The 26,855-nt window shown below is 47.6% G+C and overlaps 14 protein-coding genes across 14 annotated transcripts; 6 read left to right on the top strand and 8 right to left on the bottom strand.

The window, feature by feature from the left end:
• Positions 1-289: 289 nt before the first annotated feature.
• PGRI_067270 (uncharacterized protein) lies at positions 290-1,003 on the top strand (the record flags this gene model as incomplete). Its single annotated transcript, XM_040794441.1, has 2 exons — positions 290-474; positions 529-1,003. The coding sequence occupies 2 exons, from the start codon at positions 290-292 to the stop codon at positions 1,001-1,003; spliced, it is 660 nt and encodes a 219-aa protein (XP_040649691.1).
• An 81-nt stretch (positions 1,004-1,084) lies between these two features.
• On the bottom strand, positions 1,085-4,031 carry las21 (mannose-ethanolamine phosphotransferase LAS21; the record flags this gene model as incomplete). Its single annotated transcript, XM_040794440.1, has 7 exons — positions 1,085-1,641; positions 1,706-2,695; positions 2,758-3,128; positions 3,184-3,311; positions 3,378-3,666; positions 3,729-3,773; positions 3,835-4,031. The coding sequence occupies 7 exons, from the start codon at positions 4,029-4,031 to the stop codon at positions 1,085-1,087; spliced, it is 2,577 nt and encodes an 858-aa protein (XP_040649690.1).
• A 519-nt stretch (positions 4,032-4,550) lies between these two features.
• Positions 4,551-5,027, bottom strand: PGRI_067250 (DUF2423 domain-containing protein; the record flags this gene model as incomplete). The annotated part of the gene is made up of 3 exons (XM_040794439.1): positions 4,551-4,681; positions 4,762-4,791; positions 4,847-5,027. 3 exons carry the CDS (start codon positions 5,025-5,027, stop codon positions 4,551-4,553), a joined length of 342 nt encoding a protein of 113 aa, XP_040649689.1.
• A 393-nt stretch (positions 5,028-5,420) lies between these two features.
• Positions 5,421-7,383, top strand: PGRI_067240 (Zinc finger, RING/FYVE/PHD-type; the record flags this gene model as incomplete). The annotated part of the gene is made up of 6 exons (XM_040794438.1): positions 5,421-5,565; positions 5,701-6,021; positions 6,079-6,395; positions 6,469-6,574; positions 6,632-6,857; positions 6,915-7,383. The coding sequence occupies 6 exons, from the start codon at positions 5,421-5,423 to the stop codon at positions 7,381-7,383; spliced, it is 1,584 nt and encodes a 527-aa protein (XP_040649688.1).
• A 420-nt stretch (positions 7,384-7,803) lies between these two features.
• On the top strand, positions 7,804-8,592 carry PGRI_067230 (trafficking protein particle complex subunit; the record flags this gene model as incomplete). The annotated part of the gene is made up of 4 exons (XM_040794437.1): positions 7,804-8,027; positions 8,081-8,225; positions 8,318-8,407; positions 8,461-8,592. The coding sequence occupies 4 exons, from the start codon at positions 7,804-7,806 to the stop codon at positions 8,590-8,592; spliced, it is 591 nt and encodes a 196-aa protein (XP_040649687.1).
• A 446-nt stretch (positions 8,593-9,038) lies between these two features.
• PGRI_067220 (malate dehydrogenase) lies at positions 9,039-10,426 on the bottom strand (the record flags this gene model as incomplete). The annotated part of the gene is made up of 8 exons (XM_040794436.1): positions 9,039-9,179; positions 9,235-9,379; positions 9,430-9,514; positions 9,561-9,938; positions 9,998-10,085; positions 10,139-10,249; positions 10,335-10,366; positions 10,414-10,426. The coding sequence occupies 8 exons, from the start codon at positions 10,424-10,426 to the stop codon at positions 9,039-9,041; spliced, it is 993 nt and encodes a 330-aa protein (XP_040649686.1).
• A 716-nt stretch (positions 10,427-11,142) lies between these two features.
• On the bottom strand, positions 11,143-11,940 carry PGRI_067210 (uncharacterized protein; the record flags this gene model as incomplete). Its single annotated transcript, XM_040794435.1, has 4 exons — positions 11,143-11,314; positions 11,409-11,530; positions 11,714-11,808; positions 11,895-11,940. 4 exons carry the CDS (start codon positions 11,938-11,940, stop codon positions 11,143-11,145), a joined length of 435 nt encoding a protein of 144 aa, XP_040649685.1.
• Positions 11,941-12,431: 491 nt separating this feature from the next.
• On the top strand, positions 12,432-12,884 carry PGRI_067200 (DUF2015 domain-containing protein; the record flags this gene model as incomplete). The annotated part of the gene is made up of 2 exons (XM_040794434.1): positions 12,432-12,486; positions 12,565-12,884. The coding sequence occupies 2 exons, from the start codon at positions 12,432-12,434 to the stop codon at positions 12,882-12,884; spliced, it is 375 nt and encodes a 124-aa protein (XP_040649684.1).
• A 512-nt stretch (positions 12,885-13,396) lies between these two features.
• PGRI_067190 (U2 snRNP complex subunit HSH49) lies at positions 13,397-14,569 on the bottom strand (the record flags this gene model as incomplete). Its single annotated transcript, XM_040794433.1, has 2 exons — positions 13,397-14,501; positions 14,550-14,569. 2 exons carry the CDS (start codon positions 14,567-14,569, stop codon positions 13,397-13,399), a joined length of 1,125 nt encoding a protein of 374 aa, XP_040649683.1.
• A 2,582-nt stretch (positions 14,570-17,151) lies between these two features.
• Positions 17,152-19,034, bottom strand: PGRI_067180 (bromodomain-containing protein; the record flags this gene model as incomplete). The annotated part of the gene is made up of 5 exons (XM_040794432.1): positions 17,152-17,552; positions 17,740-18,229; positions 18,298-18,559; positions 18,610-18,797; positions 18,957-19,034. The coding sequence occupies 5 exons, from the start codon at positions 19,032-19,034 to the stop codon at positions 17,152-17,154; spliced, it is 1,419 nt and encodes a 472-aa protein (XP_040649682.1).
• Positions 19,035-19,863: 829 nt separating this feature from the next.
• PGRI_067170 (cyclin-dependent protein kinase regulatory subunit CKS1) lies at positions 19,864-20,362 on the top strand (the record flags this gene model as incomplete). Its single annotated transcript, XM_040794431.1, has 4 exons — positions 19,864-19,967; positions 20,019-20,163; positions 20,217-20,275; positions 20,326-20,362. 4 exons carry the CDS (start codon positions 19,864-19,866, stop codon positions 20,360-20,362), a joined length of 345 nt encoding a protein of 114 aa, XP_040649681.1.
• A 939-nt stretch (positions 20,363-21,301) lies between these two features.
• On the bottom strand, positions 21,302-22,577 carry PGRI_067160 (uncharacterized protein; the record flags this gene model as incomplete). The annotated part of the gene is made up of 4 exons (XM_040794430.1): positions 21,302-21,932; positions 21,983-22,118; positions 22,169-22,476; positions 22,567-22,577. 4 exons carry the CDS (start codon positions 22,575-22,577, stop codon positions 21,302-21,304), a joined length of 1,086 nt encoding a protein of 361 aa, XP_040649680.1.
• Positions 22,578-23,225: 648 nt separating this feature from the next.
• Positions 23,226-24,639, top strand: PGRI_067150 (DUF3844 domain-containing protein; the record flags this gene model as incomplete). The annotated part of the gene is made up of 4 exons (XM_040794429.1): positions 23,226-23,556; positions 23,610-23,788; positions 23,849-23,992; positions 24,052-24,639. 4 exons carry the CDS (start codon positions 23,226-23,228, stop codon positions 24,637-24,639), a joined length of 1,242 nt encoding a protein of 413 aa, XP_040649679.1.
• Positions 24,640-25,317: 678 nt separating this feature from the next.
• Positions 25,318-26,714, bottom strand: PGRI_067140 (E3 ubiquitin-protein ligase RNF103; the record flags this gene model as incomplete). Its single annotated transcript, XM_040794428.1, has 2 exons — positions 25,318-26,485; positions 26,566-26,714. 2 exons carry the CDS (start codon positions 26,712-26,714, stop codon positions 25,318-25,320), a joined length of 1,317 nt encoding a protein of 438 aa, XP_040649678.1.
• Positions 26,715-26,855: the final 141 nt, after the last annotated feature.

The raw sequence follows: 26,855 nt of genomic DNA, 5'->3' as shown, positions 1-26,855 counted from the left end.
ACTGAAACATCTCGTTCAACACAGCTTCTTCGTTGCGTTCTTGCGTTTGCCTTGTTTTTTCTTGCCGTTCTTGCGTTTTCTGAGTTTTCTGAGTTTTCTGCTGTTTCTGTGTTTCTTGCTTTTGCTTTTTCTATTGCTTTATGAAGATTAGGGAAATTAAAAAAAAAATAAAAAAATTTGGGGATGTCAAAATGATTATTGTAAGCATAGTAGAGAGCTCCTGGAGTAGAAGAGGTGTAGACAGTAAAAGTTGGGAAAACCCACTTTTCATCTTTTCAACTCTCACAACATGGACTCCAAAGAGATCCTAGCAGTCCACTCAACACTGCATCTGATCTTTCATCGAAATAAGAACCAGCATCGCCGAGCAAAATGGTGGAAATGGCTATCCATCTTGAAGCGCGCCACCTTGGATCTCGCCCGATCGGGGGTAAAATCCCATCTGGCTACCCACATAATCCCTAGATGTTACATGTATGAAAAGGTTCTATTATTTTATACCCAACAATATATTAACTGTTTCCTTAGTGCATTTTCAACTGTCGTTGCCGATAATCAGTTCTCTACTCTTGGAATTGTGCTTCTAGCTACCTTGGCCCGACTATCCAAAATCACCGGGATCAGTCATCAGCTGAAGATCCAACCAGTGGCAAGCAAGTCTAAACCTACTTCTGTTGTCGCTAAGGAGGATCTTGGGGAACGCATTCGTCGCATTGATGATGCGCCACTCACTCGCCCGGTCAAGGTTTTACAGTCTGATTCCAAGGTCGCCTCCAAGGTCTCCAAGGTCTCCAAGGTCTCCAAGGTCTCCAAGGTCTCCAAGGTCTCCAAGATCTCCAAGACCTCCGAGGAGAAAAAGCCTACAGAAAAGCCTACAGAAAAGCCTACAGAAAAGTCTACAGAAAAGTCTACAGAAAAGCCTACAGAGGACGGCGTTTCAAAAGTTACGAAAAAGAAAAAGAAGAAGAACGCTATTGATGATTTGTTCAGTGGTTTATTTTGAGTCTCATACCCCTCTATGTACAGTGCTATTTTACGGATTCCAAGGGACGTATATCCATGTATTTCTATGCTGCAATATTGTTCATGAATAATGAGATCGAGATCGAGAGAAAATAACCTCTCCCAGTAAATTGACCGCAACATGATTGGCAGTGGCCCACGCCATGCTGTAAAGGTATTTGGGGGAGAAAACAGTCCAGATGAAAAGATGCGTCCGGAGGGCCGTACAGGCGGCCATGACAGAAACCATGGACATGGCGACATGGAAGGTCAACAGTGCCGAGGGGTTTTGGTCTGCGGGATTTTTCGGCCGGAGACGATGGCTTTGTGAAGCCCACCAGATTGGCCCTGCCCAGTTGCTCGCGAAGGTGAGAATTCCCACTAGCACCACGTTGTAGCTGTCAATACCGTTATATCCACTAGCAAGGTCCACGGAAGAGATTGCATTGGAGCCGCCAAACGCGAAGAACGTCATATATTGGAAGATCAAGGTTGTGATTGTCACCTCGATGCCGGTGAGGTTCATGGAAGAGAGAATGCCGGCCTGGATTCGGAAAATTAAGAACAAGGGGACGTTAGTGGCACGGGACTGCGTCATTAGGAATATGTGCAGAGCTTCGTGGATTGTATCATGTGGTGCTAAAGATTCTGGTCAGTAATAACTCCAAGCTCGTGAGGCAATCAAGGGTATGTGTGGGCTTACCGCGGGCAACTCTTGATCGATTTCCGACAAAGAGCGCTAGCAGAACAATGACAGCAAGTCCGTAAAACACAAGTCTGGCATGTGAAACCAATGACAGGCTGTAAGGCCATTCTTTCACGGTCCACGAGATGAAAGTCCCCTCTAGGAGCTCAGGGGATTCTGAAGTCACAAAGTGTAACTTGAACGTAAAGGCTAAAACGACAGGGACCAAGACACTGAGCTTAGAAATCCTAGTGATCGATATACTCTTGAGAAGATGACGACCGGCATCCACATATGTGAGGACAAACAGACTCCAGAAGATTTCTGGATGGCGTGCAAAGAAGGTGCGAGCAATATCAGGCTCGGCTGCGAACTTCTGCCCTGTTTGGTTCCATCGTCGCAAGATCCGCTGGGTGATCGCGAGCACCAGAATAGTGCATTTTCCAGACCAAGATGCTAATGATCCAAAGTGTTTGCGTGACACCAGCTTTGCAGATGATTGTGATTTGATATGCAAGTAGACAATCCATCCCGAGCAGATCCAATACCAGAACTGCTGCTCTTCTTCCACATAACTACTTGCAAACATCATCATCCCACATGTGATAATCATGAGCATCAAAAACATCCCGGAAGATCTGTGACGTGTGCATTCCTTGTATGTGGCCGGAAGTACAAGCAGACCTGCAACGCCCGTGATCAACAGGCCCAAAATGAGCCTGGAGACATCGTAGTTACTAGCAGTACGGCTCATGACCTCTTGTGCAATCCTTAAGAACTGCAACAAAGCGGGCCCGGCCGTAGAGTAAGGATCATCTGTTTCATCCCTGCTAGAGAGAATTTGCTGGACTTTAGCCCACGCACATTGCGCACCCTCAATACCCGATGAAACTCCCGAAGCACAATACGTAATGCTATCGGGGCCAAATGTAGATCCAGGGAATGTAGTTGTCAACGTGTTCAGCAGCTGTTCGGCATTTTGATATAAGATTCGAAGTTTATGAGAACCTGTTTCCGAGTCAGTTCCTGGTTGCATTTCACTTTACTGAAGTTAGGAACAGAGCACATACCATGATCCCACATCTCTAAAAAGTCCGAGATGAATATGCCAAGGCTGTTTAAGGGAATTGGGATACCGAGAAGCCCTGCCAAGGTTGGAGCAATGTCCGCTTGCTCAACCGTCTGATAGTACTGCATATCGCCCGACGGTTCCGCGGGGCTTTCTCTTCGCCCATCTAAGGCTTCAAACTTGGGTGACATAAAAAGCAACGCGGGTGATGTTTCACCAGCAGATGATCCACCATGATTCCCGGCCTCGTTCATGCCATGATCTCCGCACAACACAAAAAGTGTAGATTGAAGATGGTCTTGTTGCTGCATTGCGGTGTATATTTCAGTCACCACAGAGTCCATCTCATGCTGTTTCGGTATCATGAACGGACTATGAGAGTTAGAGGTTAGAAAGCAGCTAAGAATAGGCAGGGGGCTGCATTTACCTTTTCGGACCAGCCTTATGTCCTATGTGATCCAGACCCAGGTAATGCATGATCAAAGCAGACCAGTCATCCTGGGCAAGCTCGCTAGGAACGTGTCGAGTCACATTATGATCTACTTCCGTGAAGTCCTGCGAGAAGAAGCTCAGTTTCAATACTAATACTGCGGATACGAAAACACCTAAAGTACAACTGACCGACACGAAGAAGCTTGTAGTTCCATCGGCTCGCTCAAACATTCCCGGGAAGAGCTTGAGCCAAGTGTCATCTCCATACATCACAAGCCGTCCTCCTGCGGCTTTAATCTGCGCTAACCAGGTGTCCTGGTATGCCAGTGTTGATGTGGTATCTGATTCAGCGATGTTCAGAATAACATCCAGAAAGGATGGAACTGAACCAGTTGTGATGGCCTTTAATCGAGGCATTGTAACAGTCGGAGAGCTCGCATAGGCAGTAAATGGCAATGCAGCACCGGACCGTATCAAGCTAATATCATATTAGTTATTTACTCGTACAATCAAATGGTGGATTTCAAAAGTGGCACTTACCTCTGTGTAAACATGAAACCCGAGTCGTTTGAATATACGAAGTCGCTATATGTGGCACCTTGTTAGTTGCCGATATAGTTTGGGAGTTGAATTACTCCAACCATACCTCCGTAGCGCATCAACTACCATAAAGATAACCTTATCGAATATCGCAGGTGCTGTGGCATTCGCATCTGTTTCATCAAAAGTCGCTAACCCAGGGATCAGTGGTTTATAAGGGAAGAATCCTGAGGAGAAGGTAAGTATGCCCACAGGCACCAGCAAATTGGCAATAACCGTCGTCCAGCTGCGAAAGCCCGCCATTTTGCAAATTGACTGGCGTTGGCACTGGCAGCACAATCTTTGATGTAAAGAACCCCAAATCAAATGGACATGTCGAACTGTCCGGGGAATCTAAAAGGAGGCAGAATCGTGTTTATGATCGACGCGCATCGCTACACCGCCTTCTCGAGTACCTTGTACTCCATACAGGTACTTTAACCCCTCTATTCATGATCTACACAGTATGTTGTAGAAGTTAACTGTGCTCGAGAAAGGCACAAATTCGCTAATTAATCGTGACTAGGATTGCTTGTCGGTGATTTGAAATCAAGAGCAACCTATATCGGCTCCCCGGCCACACTAGGGTTATTCTTTTGCCCACCAAGCAAAATCCAAGTAATATCTCAAGCCTTTAGTGAAAAGGTATGGTATATCAGACATAAGAATATGAAACATATGTACGTGAATCGCAGGTGTAATCGTGGACTCCCAAACGCCTTTTTCTTCTCCGCCACACTATCTCATCAATAATCCATTCGTTGCCCTCACTCGGCACACGCTTCACTTCCTCTTGGGGCCCTTCATGGTTGTACCTAGACGCTTTTGGAAAACAATCGAGTTGCGGGGCTTCTGGTTGCGCTTGTGCACACGCTCGGGCTTCTTCTTGGACTTAAGTGTGTCGATATCCATCTCTGTGTTGAGCGGGTAAGCATTCTGCAATTCAAATCTAAAAAAGGAGTGTGATTCAAAGATGAAATTGCCATAGACTAACCTTCACTGTTACCGGTCTGGGCCTTGGCTGCTAGAATATGAGGTGAGTCGGTATCCTTGGAAAATGATGATAGTAGTCTACATACCATCCTCGAGCTCTTGCTCCTTCATTGATTTCTTAGGAGGTTCAGGCCGCGGCTGTGCAGCAATTTCCTGTAGTTTGGCAGCGAGTCTCTCGGTTCTGGCATCGACCACTGGGCCGAAGACCTTCGTGCGCAGAGTGGCTCTGTTGCGCTTGGACACACTGGCTCGGACACTTTTGGCCATTGTAAAATATTGAAGAATAAAAAAAAGGTAAATAGGGTGTCAAGAAGTTCAGATATGGGCAAGAATGTTAAAACTGATGTTGAAATTGATGTCAAGTGGGAAATAAAATGGTCAAACTGATAACACAATCAACTTTTTTTTCCGATAGGCTCGTCTTATGTCATCTGGAGACCGCCCGCGGGCACTTCCAAGGTTCACCACCGAGAGCCGACTCGCCCTCACCCTTTTGTGACGGGGTTTGTGGTCTTTCACATTTCACTTCAGTCGGAGGATGTATCGATGCAGAGCCCTTACAATTGGCCTGGTTGAATTGGACCGTTGTCTTTCGAGGAACCTTGAATCAAGTCCTTGATTGCTTTCGCACTTCTCTTATCTGCGCAGTCATAAGCAGCCATGTCGACCAGCCTGGCATCAGAGGTTGCAACACTCACGGCCTTCATCAAACCTCTCACAAATCCACAACTGAAAGATTTGTTGAGGTATGAGGGCCTACAGGTATCCGGGTTGAAGGCAACCCTACAGTTCCGCATCATTCAACGTTCGTCAACTCTTCCCAACTCTCCCCAACTTTTATTATTTCTTATTCATTCTATCACCTGCGTGTTTGACAATCTTCTCAAGTCCTTGCTTCGGCCTATTCCTACAGATATCTATATACTGACCAACGAAATAGGTATCCAATCCCTCGCGGAATCTGACCCTGTCAGTTTCGATGCTTTAGCCAGGCGCATCCGTGCTACTGCTTTCCCAAACACTGCGCAATATTCATCCTCTAGACCACAATACCAACCGTCGCCTGTTTCTCAATCTCCTGCACAAACTCGACCTGCACCGCTTGGGGTCTCCATGCCACCTCACCAATACTCTTCCGGACCTAGTGCCCCTCTCATGAACCCTCCTACCGCGGCCCATAAATCTTCAGGTCCTCTGATCTTCAAGGAAAGTCCGTTTTACACAATCCTGGAACCTTTGACCCCAATCGTGGAGTGTAAAAGTATGTTGCGTATGTATCTTTGAAGCTTGTTGAGCATCCATGACTAATTTTTTCCAGTTCGCGAACAAACACGGGATAGTATTGAACTAAAGGTCATGCTATCTCAACAAGTTGCCTATAGCCTACAATCAGACCCAAATTTTCGAGTGATGGTTTACTGCGCCGGTGATTCAGGCCTCACACAGTACACTAAGTCGGATATCGCATTTCCACATCAAGTGGAGCTGAAAGTAAATCTCGATGAAGTCAAAGCCAATCTCAGGGGCCTGAAAAACAGACCAGGAACTACGCAGCCTGCAGATGTCACCAGCTTGATCCGCAAGAAGGCCAATTACCCAAATAATATCGTCATGACTTACGCCTTGACACAAAAGGTTCGATGAATCCACTCCATTTATACTTGGTAGAGCATCTGTCGGTCTGGTTGACTAACATTTGCTTGCGCAGAAATTCTTTGTGCTTGCCAACCTCGTGAAGCAGCATCCGACTGAAGATCTTGTATCGCAGTTGAAGTCACGGAAACTAATCTCAAAGGAGCAAGTCTTACGTGAAAGTAAGAAACCCCTTTGTTCCCTTTATTACCTTATATCATGCTAATCTAGATGTCCAGTGCAAAATCGCGCCAATGACTCGGACATTGTCGCAACATCAAGTGTCATGTCACTTAAATGCCCTCTATCTACCCTGCGCATTCAGGTGCCTTGCCGCTCTATCGTTTGCACACACAACCAATGTTTCGATGCAACTTCATTCCTTGAATTGCAAAAGCAAGCTCCAACTTGGACCTGCCCTGTGTGTTCCAAATCAACTAGCTTTGAGTCTCTGCAAGTTGACCAGTAAGTCCCACATCCCCTCATTGATATATATATTTCTTTTTATGACTAACCCTATAGGTACGTTGATGACATCCTTAAGTCAACATCATCGGACATCGATCAAGTCACCGTTGAACCCGACGGTGTATGGTCAAAACCCAGTGATTCCGACGCAACCAAATTGGGAGGGATGACTCCTACTTCCGATGACGATGACGACGACTTGATCGAGATCAACGAGCCAGGCATTCCCGCTGTCAAACAAGAACCGGGAGCCCCGAACATTGCCCTGGAGCGAACACCTGCGCAGTCACAGTCACAGTCACGAGAGGCATCAACCCCGTCTTCTGCGATGCGCATGTCCAGCAAGAAGCGATCTATTGCCCAAGTCATCGACCTTACTGAAAGCGGCGATGAAGATGAAGAGTCTCCTGTTCCACCTCCCAAAAGGCCAGCTACAAGTCTGCCATCCCGAACCTTTTCCCGTCAAGATTACTATCCTCCACCTGCCAGCAGCCCTCTGAATGGCGGGTCATACCCACCATGAATTTAGATAATTATTCTAGTCCGGTTTTTGCCAAGCCGACGGCCAAATTATTGGTCTCTTTTTCTGGTGCATATTTCCGTGGAGTTTCTGGCGAGAGGAGTCTTCAAGATATCACGAGTGGCTATGTATCTAAGGAGCAATTGCATCATTCTATTTTCAATCGGTCAATTAACCTGGAAATATATTTGACTATTATTATTAATCTTCTATAAATAGCTTAAGGGATATTTTCTTGTATAGACCAAAAGGCCAATATCAGGTGGATTCCGGCCTGGAGTTAGCTTAGCCCCAGCTCCCCCCGACTCCCCAACTCCTCCAACTCCCCCAGTTCCAGTCCTTCCCACCAACACGCCCTCATTCTATATCAACCCGCATCACTTGTTTATTCAATACATTTAGCCTTTGGTTGACTATTTCATAATGTCAATCGATTCAACCTCCCCGTTGAATACCGACCCAAATGCCCGCGTCTTCAGCTCCTCATGCTTCGACTTCCTACTCATAGAATTGGTGCCAATGGCCGAGCGCATGGCAAGGGAACTCGCGACCGAGGGAAAGGAAACAGAAGATGAAGAGGTTAGAGAGACAACATTCTTCCGTCTAGAGTCTCTGGGTTATCGCGTCGGACAAGGCCTTGCAGAGCGGTAAGAGATAAACATCTCCATCTCCTTTTGCGGCCACTTTGCTTCTCCTGCAGCGCGCTAACCTGTGTCAATATCCATAGCTTCGCCCGAGACCGTCCTCGCTTTACCGATAATCTCGATGTGATCAAGTTCCTCTGCAAGGATCTGTGGACAGTCCTATTCAAGAAACAGGTCGATAATTTGAAAACAAACCATCGGGTATGTGCAATACAGGAATAACTGCGGCGAGATGCGACATAACTGCCACTTGCACGGAGATTTCCATGAAACTAACGCCGACATTGAAATAGGGAGTCTATGTTTTGACCGATAGCACGTTCAGGCCATTTGGTAGGATGAGCATGGCGGTGCGGAGTGAAGCAATATCCATGGCGCAGGCAGTAAGTATCATCCCCTTTGCAATGAGGATATGTTAGCTTATAAGTTAATCTAGTACCTCTGGTTTCCTTGCGGTATCATCCGGGGCGCATTAGCGAATTTGGGAATCAACACGACCGTCCAGGCCGAGACCTCGGATCTACCAGGTGCAACATTCCAGATCAAAACTCTCCAGCCTCGGCCTTGAGTGTGAAAATGGTTGCGCCTGGGCCTGGGCTAGCCTTTTACTCAACCAATTTACGCCTATTGAATGACTTATGACAGCTCCACCTTGCAAAGACCTTGTGGCTCGGTTTACTACAAGGGTCATTGATGATTCCAAGTCTCTTGGCTATATGAGACGGGATACCGAAAAACGTGCGAATATGTTGTACTTCTTTCCATTGCAGGTTGGTTGCTACATATATTTGTTGCCAAACCTACCCTGATTCGGACCGTACACTACTCGTGTCTGCTCATTGTTCATAAACTCGTGGTCTCACATTTAAAGCCTATCTTTCCGAGAGAGGATTGGTTAGCAACGTTCTGTCATTTTCCGGTGTCATCGCGGCCCTGAGGAAACCTGGGAGAAATGCCGACACGAAGAGACCCACCTGGTATACATGATGGATAACAGACAGGGGAGAGGATGACTTACTTTGGTGGGGAGTTCTTGGCGAACTCAACACCCTTCTCGATGTTGCCCTGGAGGCCCTTGACGCAAGCCTCGAGGAGCTTCTTCTCCTGCTCGGTGATACCATCAAGGATGTTGATGGCCTTCTCGGCACCGTTGAGCTGGATCGAACATGTCAGTTAGCTGTCTTAACATACTGGATAATTGAAGACTTACACCGAGTTCCACGGGAGTGGAGAAGAAGTCAAGACCGGTGGCCTTGGCAATCTCATCACCGCCGGCAACACCGGGCAGGTAGACGAAAGTAGGCTCAACAATGCCCTTCTCACCCTTGGAAGCCTTGATGACAGCCTCGGCGAATCTAGTATTGTCAGTCGCCGTGGTAGCTCCGGATTAGCGGGTGAAACATACCTGAAACCAGCAAAGGCCATAGACAGAGTAGCGGAACCAGCACCGTCCTTGGCCTTGACGACTTCGTCACCACCGAACTGGACACCTGTGGGGTATCAGCAAATGTATCAAACGGAGGTCTGTTCACATACGGTTGACAAGAGCATCGTAACGGTCAGCAGGAATCTGGAAGCTGGGGGAAACCTTGCTGAACAGAGGAACAATGGTCTCGCCAGAGTGTCCACCAATAACGGGAACGGTGGCATCAGAGGCGTTCTTCACGCCGGAGAACTCCTGGGTGAAGGTCTCGGCACGAACAACATCCAGGGTAGTCACACCGAACAGACGCTTGGGGTCGAAGACACCGGCGGCCTTGAGGACCTCAGCGGCAATGGGGACGGTGGAGTTAACAGGGTTGGAGATAATAAGGATGAAAGCCTTGGGGGCAAACTCGGCGATGTTCTCGACGAGACCCTTGACAATTCCGGCATTGACCTTGAAGAGGTCGTCACGGGTCATACCGGGCTTGCCTAGATGGTACCATAAGACGTTAGCCAAACATCACATGCCGATTATCGGATCTACTTACGGGGAATACCGGCGGGGATGACAACAACGTCAGCGCCGGTCAAAGCGAGCTTCAATCCATCATCCTTGGGGAGGTAGCCTGTGATTTTCTAGTCCATTTTTAACAATTATATTCACCAATTATACTTCGGAGGATACGTACGGCAACTGAGGAGATGTGAGAGAGATCAGCTGCAACACCGGGGGTGTTGACAACATCGTAGAGGGCGAGGTCATCGACGAGAGGGCAAGCCTTCAACAAGAGGGAGAGAGGCTAGATGATTGATTAGCTGAAGTTCATATGAAACATTGGAATGCCCTTCCCTCTGCTCTGGGCAGGGGAAGGTGGGGGAGCATACTTGGCCAATGCCACCAGCAGCTCCGAGAACAACTAATAGCGAATCAGCAAATGATCGATAAATGAGCCGAATAACATACCAGCTTTAACCATGATGAATTATTGTGAGAAAGAGGAAGAAGATGGGGAAGAAAGGGTGAGAAGGGGGACAGTCCGATTTATATAAGAGGGGCAGCCGGTGAGAGGGGCAACCCCAGACTTGTTTATGTACAACATCGGCTTTCCACATGTAAGACGATATCTAAAGCATTTGATACTCCCGTACCTTATGTACCTTTATTCTTTATTTTTTTACTTTATTTTATTTGATATCTTCTATTTTCTATTATTATATCTTTTTATAAGGTTTAATCTCTTTAAATATCCTTCCCTTTGTTATTGCTCTCTCTGCCTAGGTATAATGTTTCCACTACATAAGCTCTTAGACCTTTCTCCAGACTCTCCGGCAATTCTTCCGAGGTAGAATAAAATCTCTTAATATATACGTCCCACCCGAAACTTCCCCGGGCTACCGGGTCGTCATATCGGGAAAAGGCGGACTACGTATATTCAGAACCGGAGCATTCTGGCTCGGGCCGACCAGTTGTGAAAGTCGTGAATTTTACTTTTATCCGGAATTGTATGTTTTGGAAATTTGTTTTCTCTTGCTTTAGAGGGTCTCGGACAGGACACTGGTTTTTTTTTGGTCCTTAGAGCAAGATTGCTAGATTATGGTTTCCTCTAGCATGGCGTTTTATACGCCTATCAAGTCTCTCCTCCCCCAAATCCCCGATCCTTCATGGTCCACAATTCATCCTATCGAGATAAATTTACTCGGACTCCTCGGCCTTGCGGGCCTTGGAACCGCGGGCCTTCTTGGCAGGGGTATCCTTCTTGGGGAGCTGGGAGCGGCGGACGGCGCTGACACGGGCAACGGCCTCCTCGCGGATATCAGCACGGTAGCCGTTCTTGGCGGTGCGGTCGGCAACACCCTTGTAGATCCTGAGAGAGAAGATAACCGTCAGCACTTGGTCGTGAAAGTAGCATACACCGTATGCCTTGGAATACAGAAAAAGAGCAATTGGGTTCCGCTTACTTGCGGGTGGAGGTCTTGGGACCGTAGGTGACGGTAACCAAGTTCTGGCCGGGCTGGTTGGGGTTGCTGGGCTTCTTGGTGGTCACAGCGACGCCGTTCTCAGTGGCCTGGACACCGATGGCCTGAAGGTAAAATAGTTAGCGCCACAAACCCTTTAGAAAGAAAGGCGAAAACACCAGTGAGGAGTATAATTACCTTGTTGTTGGCGAAACCGGCATACTATAATGCGCCAAAAGAAACCGTTGTTAGCCATGCATTCCCGGAGAGGTTCGTCCATTCCGCTTAATCCCCGATATATGCCGTACCTTGAAGGAGTGCTTGTTGACCAGGTTGAGGGGGTCGCGGGAGAACTGGAAGCCGCCGGCGGAGTTGCGGTTAACCAGGTAGGAGTTCTGGTTGCCTATTCCAAAGATGAGCTCGAGTTCGGTATTCCAAAAGCTTTGACATGAAAATTCGAAGGGTAAAAATGCGCAAGGTCGGACGTACGGGTGATCTGCCAGATCAGGTCGTTGGAGATGTTTGAGGAGGCCATTGTGAAGGGGATGTTGAGTTGGAGAATTGAAAGATCGAAATCGCTATCAAAACCGTCTTCACGTATCAAATTGTGTGTGTCTCGAATGCCAAGACCTCAGATTGGACGGGGTCTCGCTAAGGCGGCTACATTAGGAATAGCCTTGTGGCCTTGTTGCCTTAATTACTTAATAATTTGGTGCCTGAGCTCTGGAATGCCTGGATGTCTTGTCGCCTGTTCACTCAGGCGAAAACTGACAGCTTCCGGCGACCTCCAGGCTGCCAATAATGTGAACGCGATGCTGACGTTGCCCCCTCCAAACTCTCTCTTCTAGTGACACTTTAAATCTTCAGCCTTCATCGACGGCTTCTTGCCTGATGTGACACATCATCCCTTAATTCTTCTTTAGCGAAATACTCTGAAAGAGCGCCAACCCCTCCTTACAACCCCAATATCGCAACGCTCTATACTACCTTACTAGTCCGGAATCTTCACCGGTATCACTCATCGTCATGACCTACATTCTCTTTTATTTCCTACTCTTTTCAGTTATTATCTGCGGAACAGGTAAGTAAAGTACCCCTTCTGGCTGCAAAGGAAACAAAGCAACCATTCATAATGGATTTGGTTCTAATTACACTATAGCGCTATATCTCACACGGTCACGATGGATGCCATTAGTTCAAGTGCCTGATTATATCTATCACCGCCTGCCCTCAAGTTTCACTGCCGATCTGGAGGCTGGCCTGAGCTCGTCACAATTCGACATTACTGCAAATCTTGCTGATGGGGATTCGAGGGCTGGCTTGGATCAACGAGCAAAGACCGAAGTGAAGAAGATCATGAAGAGTCGAAAGGTCAACTTTGATGAAGCTCGACGGATCTACACAGAGCAACGATTCGCAAAGAATAACATCGGACCTGACGGCCGGCCCAGGGACCCCAAGTTCGTCTCGTTTTCGTGATTCACCTACAACCATATCAGCAGTCCTAGCTTGTTTTCTTGACCCAATGATTGTCAGAGCGGCCATCTCGCTAGCATAATCCATACAGGTAGAGGTCATGGATTTTACCTAGTAGTATCTCGTCTGTGCTGTCAGGGCTCTTGGGTTACTACGATTTATCACTTTTGACAGTGCATTTCTTATCTGTGAATGAATAATCCTTGGCAATTGAAACCTATTAAGTTGATGTGTTATCAGAACAAGTCTGTCTGTTTTGTCCGCGTCACGTAGACACTTAAATTACATATGACCATCCAGCGCTGCCAATAGCCAGCTAGCGCCGAGGCACAGTTTGATCCACCCCCCACGTAAACATGTTTGAGGTAAACAACCAGGAGAGCATCAAACACATGGACCAGCGCTTTGGTCATTGGGTCATCAAATCATATCGAAAAAAAACTACCACCTTCCATAGTGTCAAGAGCATAACTTTTGGTAGGCGAGAGGCCCTCGGGGCCGAATGCAACTTGAAATCAACGAGTTCCTCCATATCCGGGCTGTTGGAAGCCGGGTGGCATCGAAGGGGCCCCAGCGGGAGGTCCAAATCCAGGCGGCGGCGCAAACCCAGGGGGAGCTGCAGCTTGTGGGACGAAGGGCGGTTGACCTGCACCATTGAATCCAGGTGGCAAGAAGGCCTGTGGGCCGCCGTAGCCAGCTTGGGAAGGAGGAGGTCGAGCTGGAAGCCCGGGAGGTGGGGTAGTGAGTGAAGGAACGGGAGGTGGGACATGTCGGTTTGGAGGGGGAGCGGCCTGGTAGGGCATTGGAGGGGGTGCATTCTGGTAGGGCATGGCTGGCGGCAAACCCCGGTTCATGCCTAGGTCGGGTGCTGTGCTCATAGGTCGAGAGATATCGCTGTTGGACATGGCAGGCGTTGCTGGTGCGCCAGGAGGAGCGCCAGGGAACTGAGGAGGTTGCTGGGTCGGGAGTTGTACATTATGCTTGCGAGCTTGAGCTGCCAACATTCGCTCCGCTTCATCACCATGTCTCTCGCCCTTTCCATCCTTCTTGTATGCATACTGTACCGAAACCTGTTTGTTCATCAGGTACTGGCCATTCATGTTGGCAATGGCCGCGTCCGAGGATTCGAAATCGGCAAAAGAAACAAATCCATATCCTTTAGAGAGATTGTTGTCATCGCGCGCAATCTTTGAGGGGCTGTTAACGGTGTCCATCTTGTTTGTATTAGGAGGAGGAGATCTCACTTTAGGCGGGCTGACAAGGTTTCCAAAGCGGCTGAACGTATCGTACAGACCCTGCTCGGCAACCATAGGATCAAGATTACCCACGAACAGCTCTGCGCCAATTTCCACAGTCTTTTGCTTATCGGCCGACGCCTTGTTAACACGAATGGGTTTGCCGTAGAGACGGATTCCATTCATGATCTTCGATGCATATTCCGCGTCTTCCTCGGTCATGAACTCAACAAATCCATATCCCTGGTGCAACTGCGTGACCCGGTCTTTGGGCAGGTGAACGTTGACGATGCGCCCGGCCTGCAGCATCAGTTCCCATACCAGGCTGTCTGTGACGCGTTCATCGAGGTTTCCGATGTACACGGTCGCCTCTTTGTCTTGTTCCCTAGTTAAGTTAGCATCGGGACCTTGTGCTAAGGAAAGAGGGTCTTACCAATGCCTTGCGTTAGACATGGTGAATTAATTGGAGAAAGTGAAAAAGAGAGTGAGAAAGAGAGGGGGGGAAAAGCTCCCCCGAAAGGAAAAGGACTCAAAAGGATCGAAGTAAATCAATCGCTAGATGAGTCGGGTTGGTAGAAGTCCAACGAAGTAGACTGAGGGGAAGTGGAGAGGTAACGAGGTGTGAAGGTGTTGAAGTGAAGGAAATCCGGAGCTGGGAGATCAGTGACCTTCCCCCGAAAACTTTTGATTCCGTCCTCCCCGTTTCCACTTCATCTATCAACCACATCTCCCACTGTTCAACCGGATCGACTTTGAATTAATTACAAGTTTATTATTCTTCTCCTTGAAACCCCCAACCTTACCTTCATAAATTCACAATGGTTCAATTCTCCGAGGAGACCAAGGTTAGTCGCAAGCCTGATCACATCCTCCTTAAGACCCGGTTTCTAACCCTATGTTTTAATTTATTTAGGAGCGCGTCTCGAAGGTCATTGATATTTCCCGCGTTGCGATTCACTAGTGAGCCTCATAGCACCTTCAAATCATCCTCCGAGCTGACCGGCGATAACCATCTAGCGGATACTTGCCTCTGATTGTCTATCTGGGTATGTATATACCCCTTTGGCTTTCTCAACACAACAGGCTAACAAAAAGAAAACAGGCTACACCTACAGCGAGCCCAAGCCAACATTGTTCAGGTACGCTTCTCAACTCCCTGGATTCCAGCTGTTGTGACTAACTTGATACCCAGATTGTTCTCGCCTCTTGCCTAAACTACACGTTGACTGGAGAAACGATACCGGATATGTGGATGGGATGGAGATATCCCAGTATATTCTTGAATGATCCTTCAATTATTCCCTCTGTGAGGGATGGTTGGTTCGAATATCTGGATATCACTTTTTGAAGCTTGTGAAAGCTGGATGATTTTGTATTTTTAAGTCTTTGGCCGAATATTTGTCTTTGGTACGGAAATGCCGTAGCATTGTAATAATTTGGAGTAAACACTAAGTTTTATATAAAAAGAGAAAAGAGAATCAGGATACCAATGTGTTCTACTACAGAGTCAGTCTGTACGGAGTTACTCGGCGGTCACATGTTCTGAGATTCTCGGGATATCCCCGATCTCGTCTTCCTTTTTATCTTTATCTCTGATATCATTCACCATACACCCTCTCCCTCCATTTCTTTCTCTGTGTTCAACTTCCTATCTTTTTCGAAGGCAGGTTCATGACTGGTCAAGATGGCTTCTCGACATCCTTTGTGGAGACCGTAGCGGGATTCACAGCGGGAATTGTGTCAACTCTGTCGCTACATCCTCTTGACATGATTAAAACAAGGCTACAAGGCAAGCTTCAGTCTCCGTTTAGTTCCCCCTGTGGTATATATAGTAACTAACTTTGCTCTGGTATCTGTAGTCGATCGATCATCTTCTCGATTTGGGGGCTCACTGCGAGTCATTCGCAAGATCTTCTATAATGAGGGTGGCTATGCCGCTTTTTACCGCGGACTTACCCCCAATCTTATCGGAAATTCCACAAGTTGGGGTTTGTACTTCTTATGCTACAGCAGCCTGAAGGATACCATTCGAAACCATCGTGAGAACAGGAAGCAGATTCTCACATCGTCTGATTATCTTCTCGCATCTGGCAGTGCAGGTATGCACATATCATGTCCAATTCAGCATCGTTCCTCTGTTCCTCAGTTAACCTGTGGATTTCCATAGGCGTTATTACGTCGGTCCTCACCAATCCAATCTGGGTGATCAAAACTCGCATGTTATCGACAGGTTCCCATGTCCCAGGGGCGTATTCTTCATTTGCATCTGGGGCAAAACAAATATACCAAGGCGAAGGGATACGTGGCTTCTACCGAGGTCTCATACCAGCCCTATTTGGCGTCAGTCATGGTGCCCTTCAGTTTATGGCATACGAGCAGTTGAAGCTTCTTAGACTCCGGTCGATGAACGGCTCAAGTGAGAGCAGTCATTTGGGCGCCGAACGAGCGCTGGGTAATGTTGATTTTTTTGCCATTTCCGGTCTATCAAAAGTCTTCGCTGGCAGTGTGACATATCCTTACCAAGTAATTAGGTCCCGGTTGCAAACTTATCAGGCCCATCTGATATACCGTGGGCCCATTGATGTCATTTCCCAGGTATGGGCCCAAGAAGGGATCAGGGGTTTCTACAAGGGTCTTGGTCCAAATCTGTTCCGGGTACTTCCAAGCACATGGGTGACCTTCCTGGTATACGAGAATACCAAGGCCTACCTATCCCGGCTGTCACAAAATCCAAGGAATAATTCCTACTAATTCCTGCTCATTCTTATCAATTTGACCGTACTAGAGACCACATGCTTAGGCTCTACTATAAACTCGATAATATCCACGTTATAGCGTTTAATCCTATGTACATATATCTTTATTAATCAAAAAGACATGAGCCTATTCGATCTATATGCGAAAGTCCTCTAGTTAGTAATAAATCATTGATACATATTAGTAGAAATACGGCATCATCCCCAAAAATTTGATAAATTTCACTATACATATCACCACGCCTTAATCGAACAAACACTAATTATTTGACATGACTGTTAACGTAGCAGATTAAAAAATAGAGTGACTCGCTCGTAATCCACATCTGATCCAGGGGGCCCAGATTTCGGAACTCCTCTGGCTGGGCCAGCAATAGCTTCCAAATCAACCTTCGTCATGCCAGGGTGCAGGTGGATATCATATGAAAGTGTAGTTGCATCGCCGGATGAATGTAAACGCTGCATACCCATGAGCGCAACGATTTTTATCTGTCGCTGGGAAGTACTAGGCGCTAAACGGGGCCTAACTGTCAGTATATTGTGCGACGGAGGAAGATGAATTGTGATATTCTGTTGCGAAAGAAGCGAAGAAGGCGGGATATCTAGGCAGAAGTCGGGTTGCAACGACAAAGAGGGATGTGTAAGAATCTGAACATTGCGAATCAGAGCCATCTTTGGGTCTGGCTCATAGTTAGCTGGAAGTCCCGTCAATCGCGATGAGAGTCAAACCTTGGTCTGGTCGCCTTAGAAGCGAATCCATTGGCGATGAGCTAAACTGCGGCTGGTAGGCTTAAAGGGGGTCAGCAAAGGCCGAGAGCCGAACAATACTTTTGTCAGACGACAAAATATCTACTAATTGTAACTTACCAGAAGCCAAAGATGAATGCCGGGTGACATCCGAAGGGACATCAAAAGACGCATTGGGGTGATTTTGCGAAGTGGACATTGCCAGGGCGGTTGCGTTTGTTACCGGTAAGCCTTGCGCACTCATGGAACCGTTCTGTTGTTGCTCTGAGCCAGATGGCGTGGCCGTGCTTGACCTGGGACTGTCAAGTTGCCTTCCACGAGACCATCCTCGAGGAGATCGACTGATTTCTTGGCCTGCTAATCCGGCTCCGGCAATATCTTGCTTATGGCCCTGGGATTCGTTCTTGAATGCGACATCTGAAGGTTTTCCATCGTCCTTGGATAGTGTATCGGAGCTCTGCCCAGGCATTTTCAATGTTAACCTCTGCGCCGTTGGGGGCACAGGTGTGCCCAATTTCAATTTGATGCGAGGCATCTCAGGGGTTCCATCTACCTGAATGGGATCCGGAACAAGCTTTTTGGCTTCCGCAACCCGTCGGTGGAAGTGATCCTAGTCCTCCAATATTAGTATGCCGCAGGGAACGAACGAATAGCAAGAGCGTGGTGGTATAAGCTCACCTCCAAAACGCCCGCGAGAATAGCAATTTCGCTGTCATCTTCGTTGTACTCTCTGGCATTTCGCCATACATAGCTGACCTCCTCTTCGAAAGACTGCCATGTCGGATATGCGGTGGTTCTGGATGAATTCTTCCTGCTGTCTGTACCACGAACTCTCTTTTGTATGCTCCGTAAGGACACAGGATGCTGAATGATCTCATAATAATCCCGGTAGAGATTCCGGTCTGGTTTGCCAATGAACGGGTAAGAAACATCCTCGCCACTAGTTCGGTTATCAGCCTTGAGCAAAAGATCGGAATCGGTGATAGTTACTCAGCATCCTTGAGCCGGGTCAACTCGGACATGATCTTGTCCTGCGCAGTCTGAAGACTATCACCTTCAAAATCTGCTTCTGCCTCGGACTCGGCCTGCGACTCCGGGGTTTGATCGGCTTCCTCTGGTGGCTCTGAGTCCAGATGCGACGACGCACGATTAGATTCTTCGGGAATGATATCATCGTCCTATTAGACGCAACGCAGGTTAAATTAGCAATTGAAACATGCGATCTGATCTATATGCGCAAAGAACCAATGTAGGATAGTAAATAGACATTCGAACAGGGCAGGCGCAACTGCTATAGCCACAACGTCGCGATTGCCCTTCAAGAGTCTGATACTTACGGATACCTTTCGGCGTTTCGTTCTACGAAACTTCATGTCTGGGGAAGCTGCGACAGCCGCTCGTCGTTTTGAGGTCATCTCGGATTACTTCTGATAACGTTCCGAGTCGCAAGTCAAGTCACACATTGAAGATAATAATCCGTGCCTGAACACCACAGGAAGGGTGGATATACAGATTTAATAAAGAGCCAAATTGATTGAAAGAATTACAAGTAGTGATAGAGTATGGCAAAGGGAGATATGCGCATAGACATTCCTCGTCTCAGACGTGTTGCAGACGCGTCGGCAGAGCCATCCCGCCTTAGGTAAGGTGGCCCCGGGGGTATCCATGTTGTATTCATTGACGTATTATAGATACCGATGTGTACCGGATGGTATCTGCCATTACAGGTATCAACAAACATTCAAGTTTTGAATGTAAGGTAACTGTGGGTATGTGTAAATTTATGTTTTATAACTTTATAATTACCATTACTTACCATACTGCATGTCTCAATTATTATCACGTGCTTCGAGCAGATTGGGTCGACACCTGAGGCACACAAAGTGGTTGTTTCCCCCCACTATTTTCCCGAGTCCCGCAAAACAAGTCCCGGTGATTGTTGTTTCTACAACTCGCACCTCTTTTCTCTATCGCATCACACTCTCATCTGGTAACTCATCCTCAGGTACTTTGATTCCTCAATATCAGATTATCTTACACAAACCTAGGGCCCTTATCAGAGCCCTGTGACCGTACGTTTTCGTTGTCCCTACATGCGATAGTCACTCAGCCACATTGTGAGGCGCATCCTCAAGCTACTTATTTACTGGTCCCTGTTGCTTGAACACATCGAACAAACTGATCTGACGCTCGACATATTCAGGAGATATTCATATGGTCTTTTCTTCTCGTTCCGCTATCACAATGGACATCGACCCAATTAGGCGCAACAAGAAGCCCCGTCTCCTCTTAGAGACGGAGCGCGAGAAACTTGATGAATTTGTGGACTCTATCCACTACTCCGCAAGGTGAGGGCCCCACAACATTGTGGTAGAATCTCCATTGACCCCTCCATATAGATACAACGACGACAAATTCGAATACCGCCATGTGCAGCTCCCGAAGAACATGCTCAAAAAGATCCCCGCAGACTACTTCGACAGCGCAAAGGGAACTCTGAAATTGCTGTGGGAGGAGGAATGGCGAGCTCTGGGAATTACACAAGTATGTTGGACATTATTCGAGGATGTGCATGGGTTTTAACAATGTATGCGCAGAGCTTGGGATGGGAGCATTACGAGGTGCATGAGCCTGAACCTCATATCTTGTTGTTCAAGTATGTTATTGGCGGACTGTTCCCTTGGCTGTATCACTAACCATCTTTAGGCGCCCTCTAAACTACCAACCCCCACTGCAACAATAAGTTAGTCATTGATCTGATCGGCGGTGTTGTGCTTGGAAATATGAGCAGTTGAGAAGACATTGCTTTATGGTCGTTAGGCACACACGTTCACAATATTGCTCATTAGCGTCCACAAAAGCTTCATAATCGAAGTCCTGGAATGAGTTCAAGTTTCATTTTCTCCTTGCCTGCCATTTCATTGACACGCTAGACCCCGGGGCCACGCCCTCTCTCTATTATGCCATACGGAAGACCAACATCTGTCTTGTCACGGACGCCTGCTCTAGCGTGACTATCGAATCGAGCTTTTGGTCGGTTATTCTCTCTACTGGACTGTGGAGCTGCTACCGATGCCGCGCTTCTCCACTCTCTGAACTTGGTCTGAGCATGGAAAATCATACCAGTCAAGTTATCTTCCATTGAGAAATACTGTGGGCGAGACATGGACCTTTGCTGGGTGCCTCTAGCCGATGTCAGAGGGAAAATAAAGAGACAAGTATCTAAGTATTTGCAAAGGGGCGCACAGATAAATGGATGTCTGGGCCATGCACTTGGTGTCATTTGGTCCTCAGCTTTAGTCGCCTCGGATATTTCTTTTTTTTTTTAGAAAAAAACATTAAGCAAATTCTTCCGTTCCTCTAGAACTTTCAATATGTAGGTATGGTTTTTGTCTAATTCATTACACCGAAAGAGCCTCAAGTGTTGCTATTGAGTTGGTAAAATACAAAGGATTAATAGCCCTACTGGCTGGCCATGGCTTATGCATAGATCTAGAAGTGGCCTCGAAAGTGTGTGTTGATTCCTTAAATAACCGCGGAAAATATGTATTTACATGGTGTTCATACAAAGGGCAAGATGAAAGGGCTTCGAGTTCAACACGCATTCCCCATGAACCTGAAGGGAGCCGATATGTTTTGGGCTTTTGAGATGAAGACCCTTGAAAGTCCCGGGTATATGTGATCAACTTCCCAATGCCCTCTGTCTCTTCATGTTCAGATCCTTTAGCGATATTTCCACTACTCGCCATTCACGGTTGGCTGGATTATACTCGCCTCGCACTTCAAATCGACAAAACCCATTAGGCCCCTTCAACCCAACTGGGCCCCCGACAAAGAACGCTCCGCGACGAGCAGATTTTAGTGTTAGGGCCTCTTCATGGTTCAATCGTAATTTGAATGCCTGTGATGCCAAGTGCAGTTCCGACCCCGGGCCGAGGTCTGGTAACGGTAGCCGCTGTAATAAAGATATGACGGAGGACGGGTGGTAGTTAGTATTTTCGGTGTTAGGCGGCACGTTTTCCTTGAGCCCGTCGGACAAAGGTGGTTGTAGCTTAGACTGATCGTTCTGGCCAATCCAGTTCCCTCTTTCGTCACCAGGCGCAGTAGAAGAATCATTCAGGAGATCAAATCCACCCAGCGACCCCCCTTCGGGGTTCCTGAAACGCTCCATTTGCCTTAAAAATAGTACCAGATACGCATCTCTGATTGCTAGAGCAACATGAACCGGTTTCATGAAGAACTGTAACCTGTCACCTATATCAGGGTCCATCGGCTTTGTCACCCATGATATATTGCCATCTTTAATCTCCAAGCTGCCTACTGTCAGTATAAGAACAAAGCGTTGGGGGATTAGGAGTGATACCCTGATCGCACATATCCAGGAGGGGCACGGTTTGGAAACTGGTGGACAAGCCAGAATCCCGTTAGGGAGAGGGGCTCCCCGAGCATATGTGCTATCTCGCTGCCCGCACTATGTAAGACGATGTCGGCGAGTTCATCTATACTCGTAAGAGAATAATCGTGAATGGGGATCGAGTCGATTTCTCACCCCTAATCTTCTGAAGCTTATCCCGGTCCTCCGACAACTTCGCAAATTCGTGCCACTCTGGATCTGATGGAGTGTATAGGGGGCCTTCTTCCAACTGAGACCAGGAAAGCGGTATGAACACACCCTCGTTTTCGACCTTTTTCCCGGTGATGTTTCCGCTTCTCGAGGTTTGGCCCGAGGCTGTCTCCCCGGATTTGGTCACAGGAGGTAGATCATCGTCGTCCGTATCGTCATTAAATCGTACCAGCACGAAGGTGCTCCATAGATGGAAGGCGGTCCCGTACAGAAGACATTTGGATATGAAGGACCTGAGGGATTCTGCGTCAGTCTGACAAAAGAGATCTCGAGTTGGGTACAGTTGGTGTTCCTTACCTGATCCAAGGCCGCCTAAATCTTACATGCCGCACATTTTTGGATTTTGAGAAATTGGGACGAGCATGTGTAGGCCTGAAGAGAGACGAGCGCGCGAGAGGACTTCGAAGCAGATACCTGAGCCGGAGCATTGGGAAAAGCCAATCCCTGCAATGATTCTCCCTAGAGTATCATCTCAAATTGAAAAAATGAATGGACAGAATCCTTGAAGCCTGATATGCACGAGGATCTGTGTTGCGAGTTTGTCGACAGCGACGGGCTCGGCGTTTTGGTCGATTATGTAACGTACGGGCCTGGAGGCCGAGCCCGGGGGAGCGGCCTAAGTAGTTACATGGCAGATATACTTATACTTCTACATACATAGGTACCTATGTGTGGATCTCCTAGAATAAATAATAATCTTGGGCTAGAAATTGATCACATGAATATTCAGACCTCTACAGGTAATACATATATTTGTGAAAGCTGTTTGTACTGTCCGAGCCACGTAAACCACGTGATATCTTTGTGATATCTTATCGGACATCCCCCAAGTCGTCCGTAACCAAGTGGTATTCTGTCCTCGACTCCTCGCCGTCGTCCCCAACCAAACTCTAGATACCGCGAGAGGAGAATCTTGATGTGGGCATTGCCACGTCTGCCAAAATAGTCTTGCCTTACCTCCCGCCCTCCTGATTCTACAAACATGCGCTGGTTGTCCGCCTTCCTTGCCCTGGGCTTAACAGGTGCATTGCAAGCAACTGCACTAGATGCTACGATCTTCACGTTTCCTTCCAAGGCTGTAACCTCTTCAACTATTAATTCCCAACAACAAACAATATCAGAAGATGAGGCCCAGCTTGTCTTGGAGCTTCGCATGAAGTCCTCTGTGGCATCGGTCCTTGGAACTGTGAATGCAGACACTGTGAATCACTTGAATCAATTTGCTCAAGATGACTTCACTCTATTTGGGGGAGCTAAGGGGGTTGCTCCCAAGAAGAGCATATTTATTTTGGAAGGGATCGACCAGGAAGCTGGTAAGTGAAGGCGACTTGCACTTGACTGGAAGCTTTAGCTAATGTCCCTACAGCCCTAGCCATGCAAAAAGTCCAACCAAGCTACCTTCGTATTCCTCAAATTTCTTCGTCATTTATCGGATCTGATCTCCTGGAATCATTTATCGAAAGCAGCCCCACTGCGAAAGAGAACCGCGGACAATCCTGTACATACTTCAACGACGCTAGCAGGGCTACATCATCCACATCCCAGGTAAGATAGCCGGCTTTTCATGATCTCCAGGCCCCATCGCTAATCTTCCAATGATACAAGACTCCCAAAGAATGTCTATCCAAGGACCCCATGTTGGCCGATGAGTCTGATTTGCTTGCCCGGGACTTCCTTGCACTGGTTAATTCAGTGGAATCTTGGATCAGCAAGGATCACAAGGATTCAGCTTTGAAGTTGTCCTTTAAGGTACCGAGTTTCCCTTCCTAGCGAGTGAATGATCTCTAATTCCGCATTACCAATTGCAGAAAGTCTCTGGTGATTCCACCAAGCCCCTTGAGGCATTGCTTCTTCACCTAGCCGAAATATCAACGACCAGCAACCGGGAAATCACTACCATCGTTCTACCCCCCGGTATTAAATCAGGAGGACTCAGCCCGCGGATCGCGAAGCGATCATCGGTACCAGTCACTGCCGAACACAATGCCTTCAAGAGATCCACCCCGAATTCTGCGCTCCCGCTGCACTCAACTCTAGCGCCTGTCTGCCATTCTTCAAACTCCTCGTGTGCCGAGGCTACCAATGACTGTTCCGGACACGGTTCCTGCTACCTGAAATACGGCTCTGGTTCTGATGCAACTGCAGGCAATTGCTATGCATGCAAATGCAAGCAAACTGTTGTTCAGAATAGCGACGGCAGCAAAAAGACAGTTCAGTGGGGTGGGGCGGCTTGCCAGAAGAGAGACATCAGCTCACCTTTCTTCCTTGTCGCAGGCGTCAGTGTGCTTGCTATCATTCTCGTTGGTAGTGCGATTGGAATGCTTTTCAGCATGGGCTCACAGGAGCTACCCAGTGTCATCAGTGCTGGTGTAGGAGGTCCTAAGTCTCAGATGTGAGCAATTGGAAAGCTGTGTGGGTGTTAAGGGGTGTTTTATTTTTCTTCTGCCGTCTTTCTAGGGGGTCAACCCTGAAGGGCTCCATGTTATTTACCTCAAATGATCCCTCAACCTACTATGTATAAGGAAATTTCGTTTTGTTTTGTTTCTGATTACTCCCTCCCTACACTACACCAAGGGGACACTTCCTTGGTTGGAATGTTCTGAATAGCAGTACATGCATGTAAGGTGGCGCAAACTACATATTCTCGGGGGCACGTTATTAAAGAATATGTTGTATAGCATGTACAAAACAGTACTCTATATATACTCTGGTGTTGCACATCAAAATATATATAGATGTTCGGCCAGCGCACAATCCATTCAGCCCGCTAAATGGAGCAAGAATGGGGGGAGCAACAGTGGCTGTCAGTAGCACCATAGGACAAAGTTCCTCATAACATGAAATAGGAAGACCAAGTCAATTCATAAATATCCAACCGAAAGGAAAAAGGGGGCCTCATGATCCATATGCGCCCCAGTCCAAGCCACGCAAAAAATGATAAATTACACATCTCAATCATAAACAAGGAAAATAAAACTCCAGCCAGCATTCCAGATGTGGTTCAGGTATGAAAGGGATTGTGCGGATTAGCCAAATGGTAAACGGGTATGAAAAGAATAGTAGTCAAAGTTCTGTCATGTGGTACCAGCTTCGACTTGACGAGGTGTGCGTCCTTCTGAAGGTAAAGGATCAGGAGAAGTCCCATCTTCAGGTGGTGTATGCAGTCTTCTTGGCGAAGAGTGGAAGGAAAGCCGTCGGAGGCGAGTAGGAATCAATCGAGACCAGGTAGATTGACCCGAGGGATGCGAGGCATGGGCTGAGTTCAAAGGCTGATCACGCCCATCCCGTACATGTTGTTCTCGGGCTGGAGCGTCTCTTTCCTCTGGAGATGTCTGTTGAAATATTCGGCTAGAGAAGCCCAATTGAACCCACCCATTTGCCCTGCCACTATTCCAAGCACGAGGAGGTCTGGTGATTTCATCCGCGCCAGTTGAATCTGTATGACGACCCTGGCGATCTGTGGCAGGCTGTGCTTCAGTCTGTGGACGGGGTTTGGGGACATAGTAATCGGCCTTGCACAGCGGGCAACATGCCCTTCTGCTAGTCAGCCAGGGGTCGACGCATGAAGCATGGAAAGCATGTCCACATGTAAGTCCCCGGATATCATCATCGTCCTCAATGATGTCTAGGCAAATTGCGCAAGAATCACCAGGGTTGGGCAGAAGATCAGCAGGAACAGCGTTACGAATGTAGGCATCACCATCATCATGGTCTTCAAGATCAATGTTCATGTTTTCGTTGGTCAAAGGATGCCATTTCTCTTGCTGGCTACCTGAATCAGTGCATTGCTGACTAGAAGGCATTCCGGATACTGAAGGGCCAAAATACTCCACAGCTGGCACTGGAGGGGCAGCGTGTAGCTCCTGAATGGGAATTTGTGATGTATCATTGGAAACCACTCGTTCATGACCCTTGGTGGATGGTGGTATTGCTGCTGTCTCAACCCCAACCGCTGTTGTTACGATACCACTTTCATCCTTTAGGCTCTGTGGTCTGCTATTCGGGGTTGTTATACCACCTTCTGTTGAAAGACCCTGGTTGGCACGAGATGATCTCCACACTTTGTATTTGACGAGTGGAAACCGCCCGTTGACTTCATCCATCGTCATCAACTTCTTCTCCCTCCTCCTGCGATGAGCTCGCGGCATAGCGACCAAGTCAATGGGCTCTCCTGCTTCCTCGCTGCGGAGCTGACGGTTTCGTTGGTTATATCGAAAGCAATATTTCACTCCAACAATGATCCTGCGACGACCGTCAGACGTTATCACCAAGCGCTAGAAGGCTAACCTGCTAGTCCAAACAGGCAACATGAAGCGACATACCATAAATTTGTGAATACAACACCAAACCCAAGAGCAACGAAGAACAATAAAGGTGAGCTTGTAGCATTATTTGAACCCGAACCTTCTCCACCGCTACTGGCAGGTGTGTTTGCAGCACTGCTAGAGACCGAGGTCGGTGTTGAAGACATTCCGAGTCAAAGTTCGATATGAAAATGGCGGCACCGATCCCACTCGGAACGTGGCCACTTGATTATTGGAGTCTCAGTTGCCCCGAGGTTGATCCTTCATGCCTCGAGTTGTGTGTACAGGGTGGCCCTGTATATAGATTT

Source organism: Penicillium griseofulvum (assembly GCF_001561935.1).
Source record: "Penicillium griseofulvum strain PG3 chromosome Unknown contig_91, whole genome shotgun sequence".
Lineage (NCBI taxonomy): Eukaryota > Fungi > Ascomycota > Eurotiomycetes > Eurotiales > Aspergillaceae > Penicillium > Penicillium griseofulvum.
The sequence above is the reverse complement of the archived record's forward strand: the minus strand, read 5'-3'. Positions and strand labels throughout refer to the sequence as shown.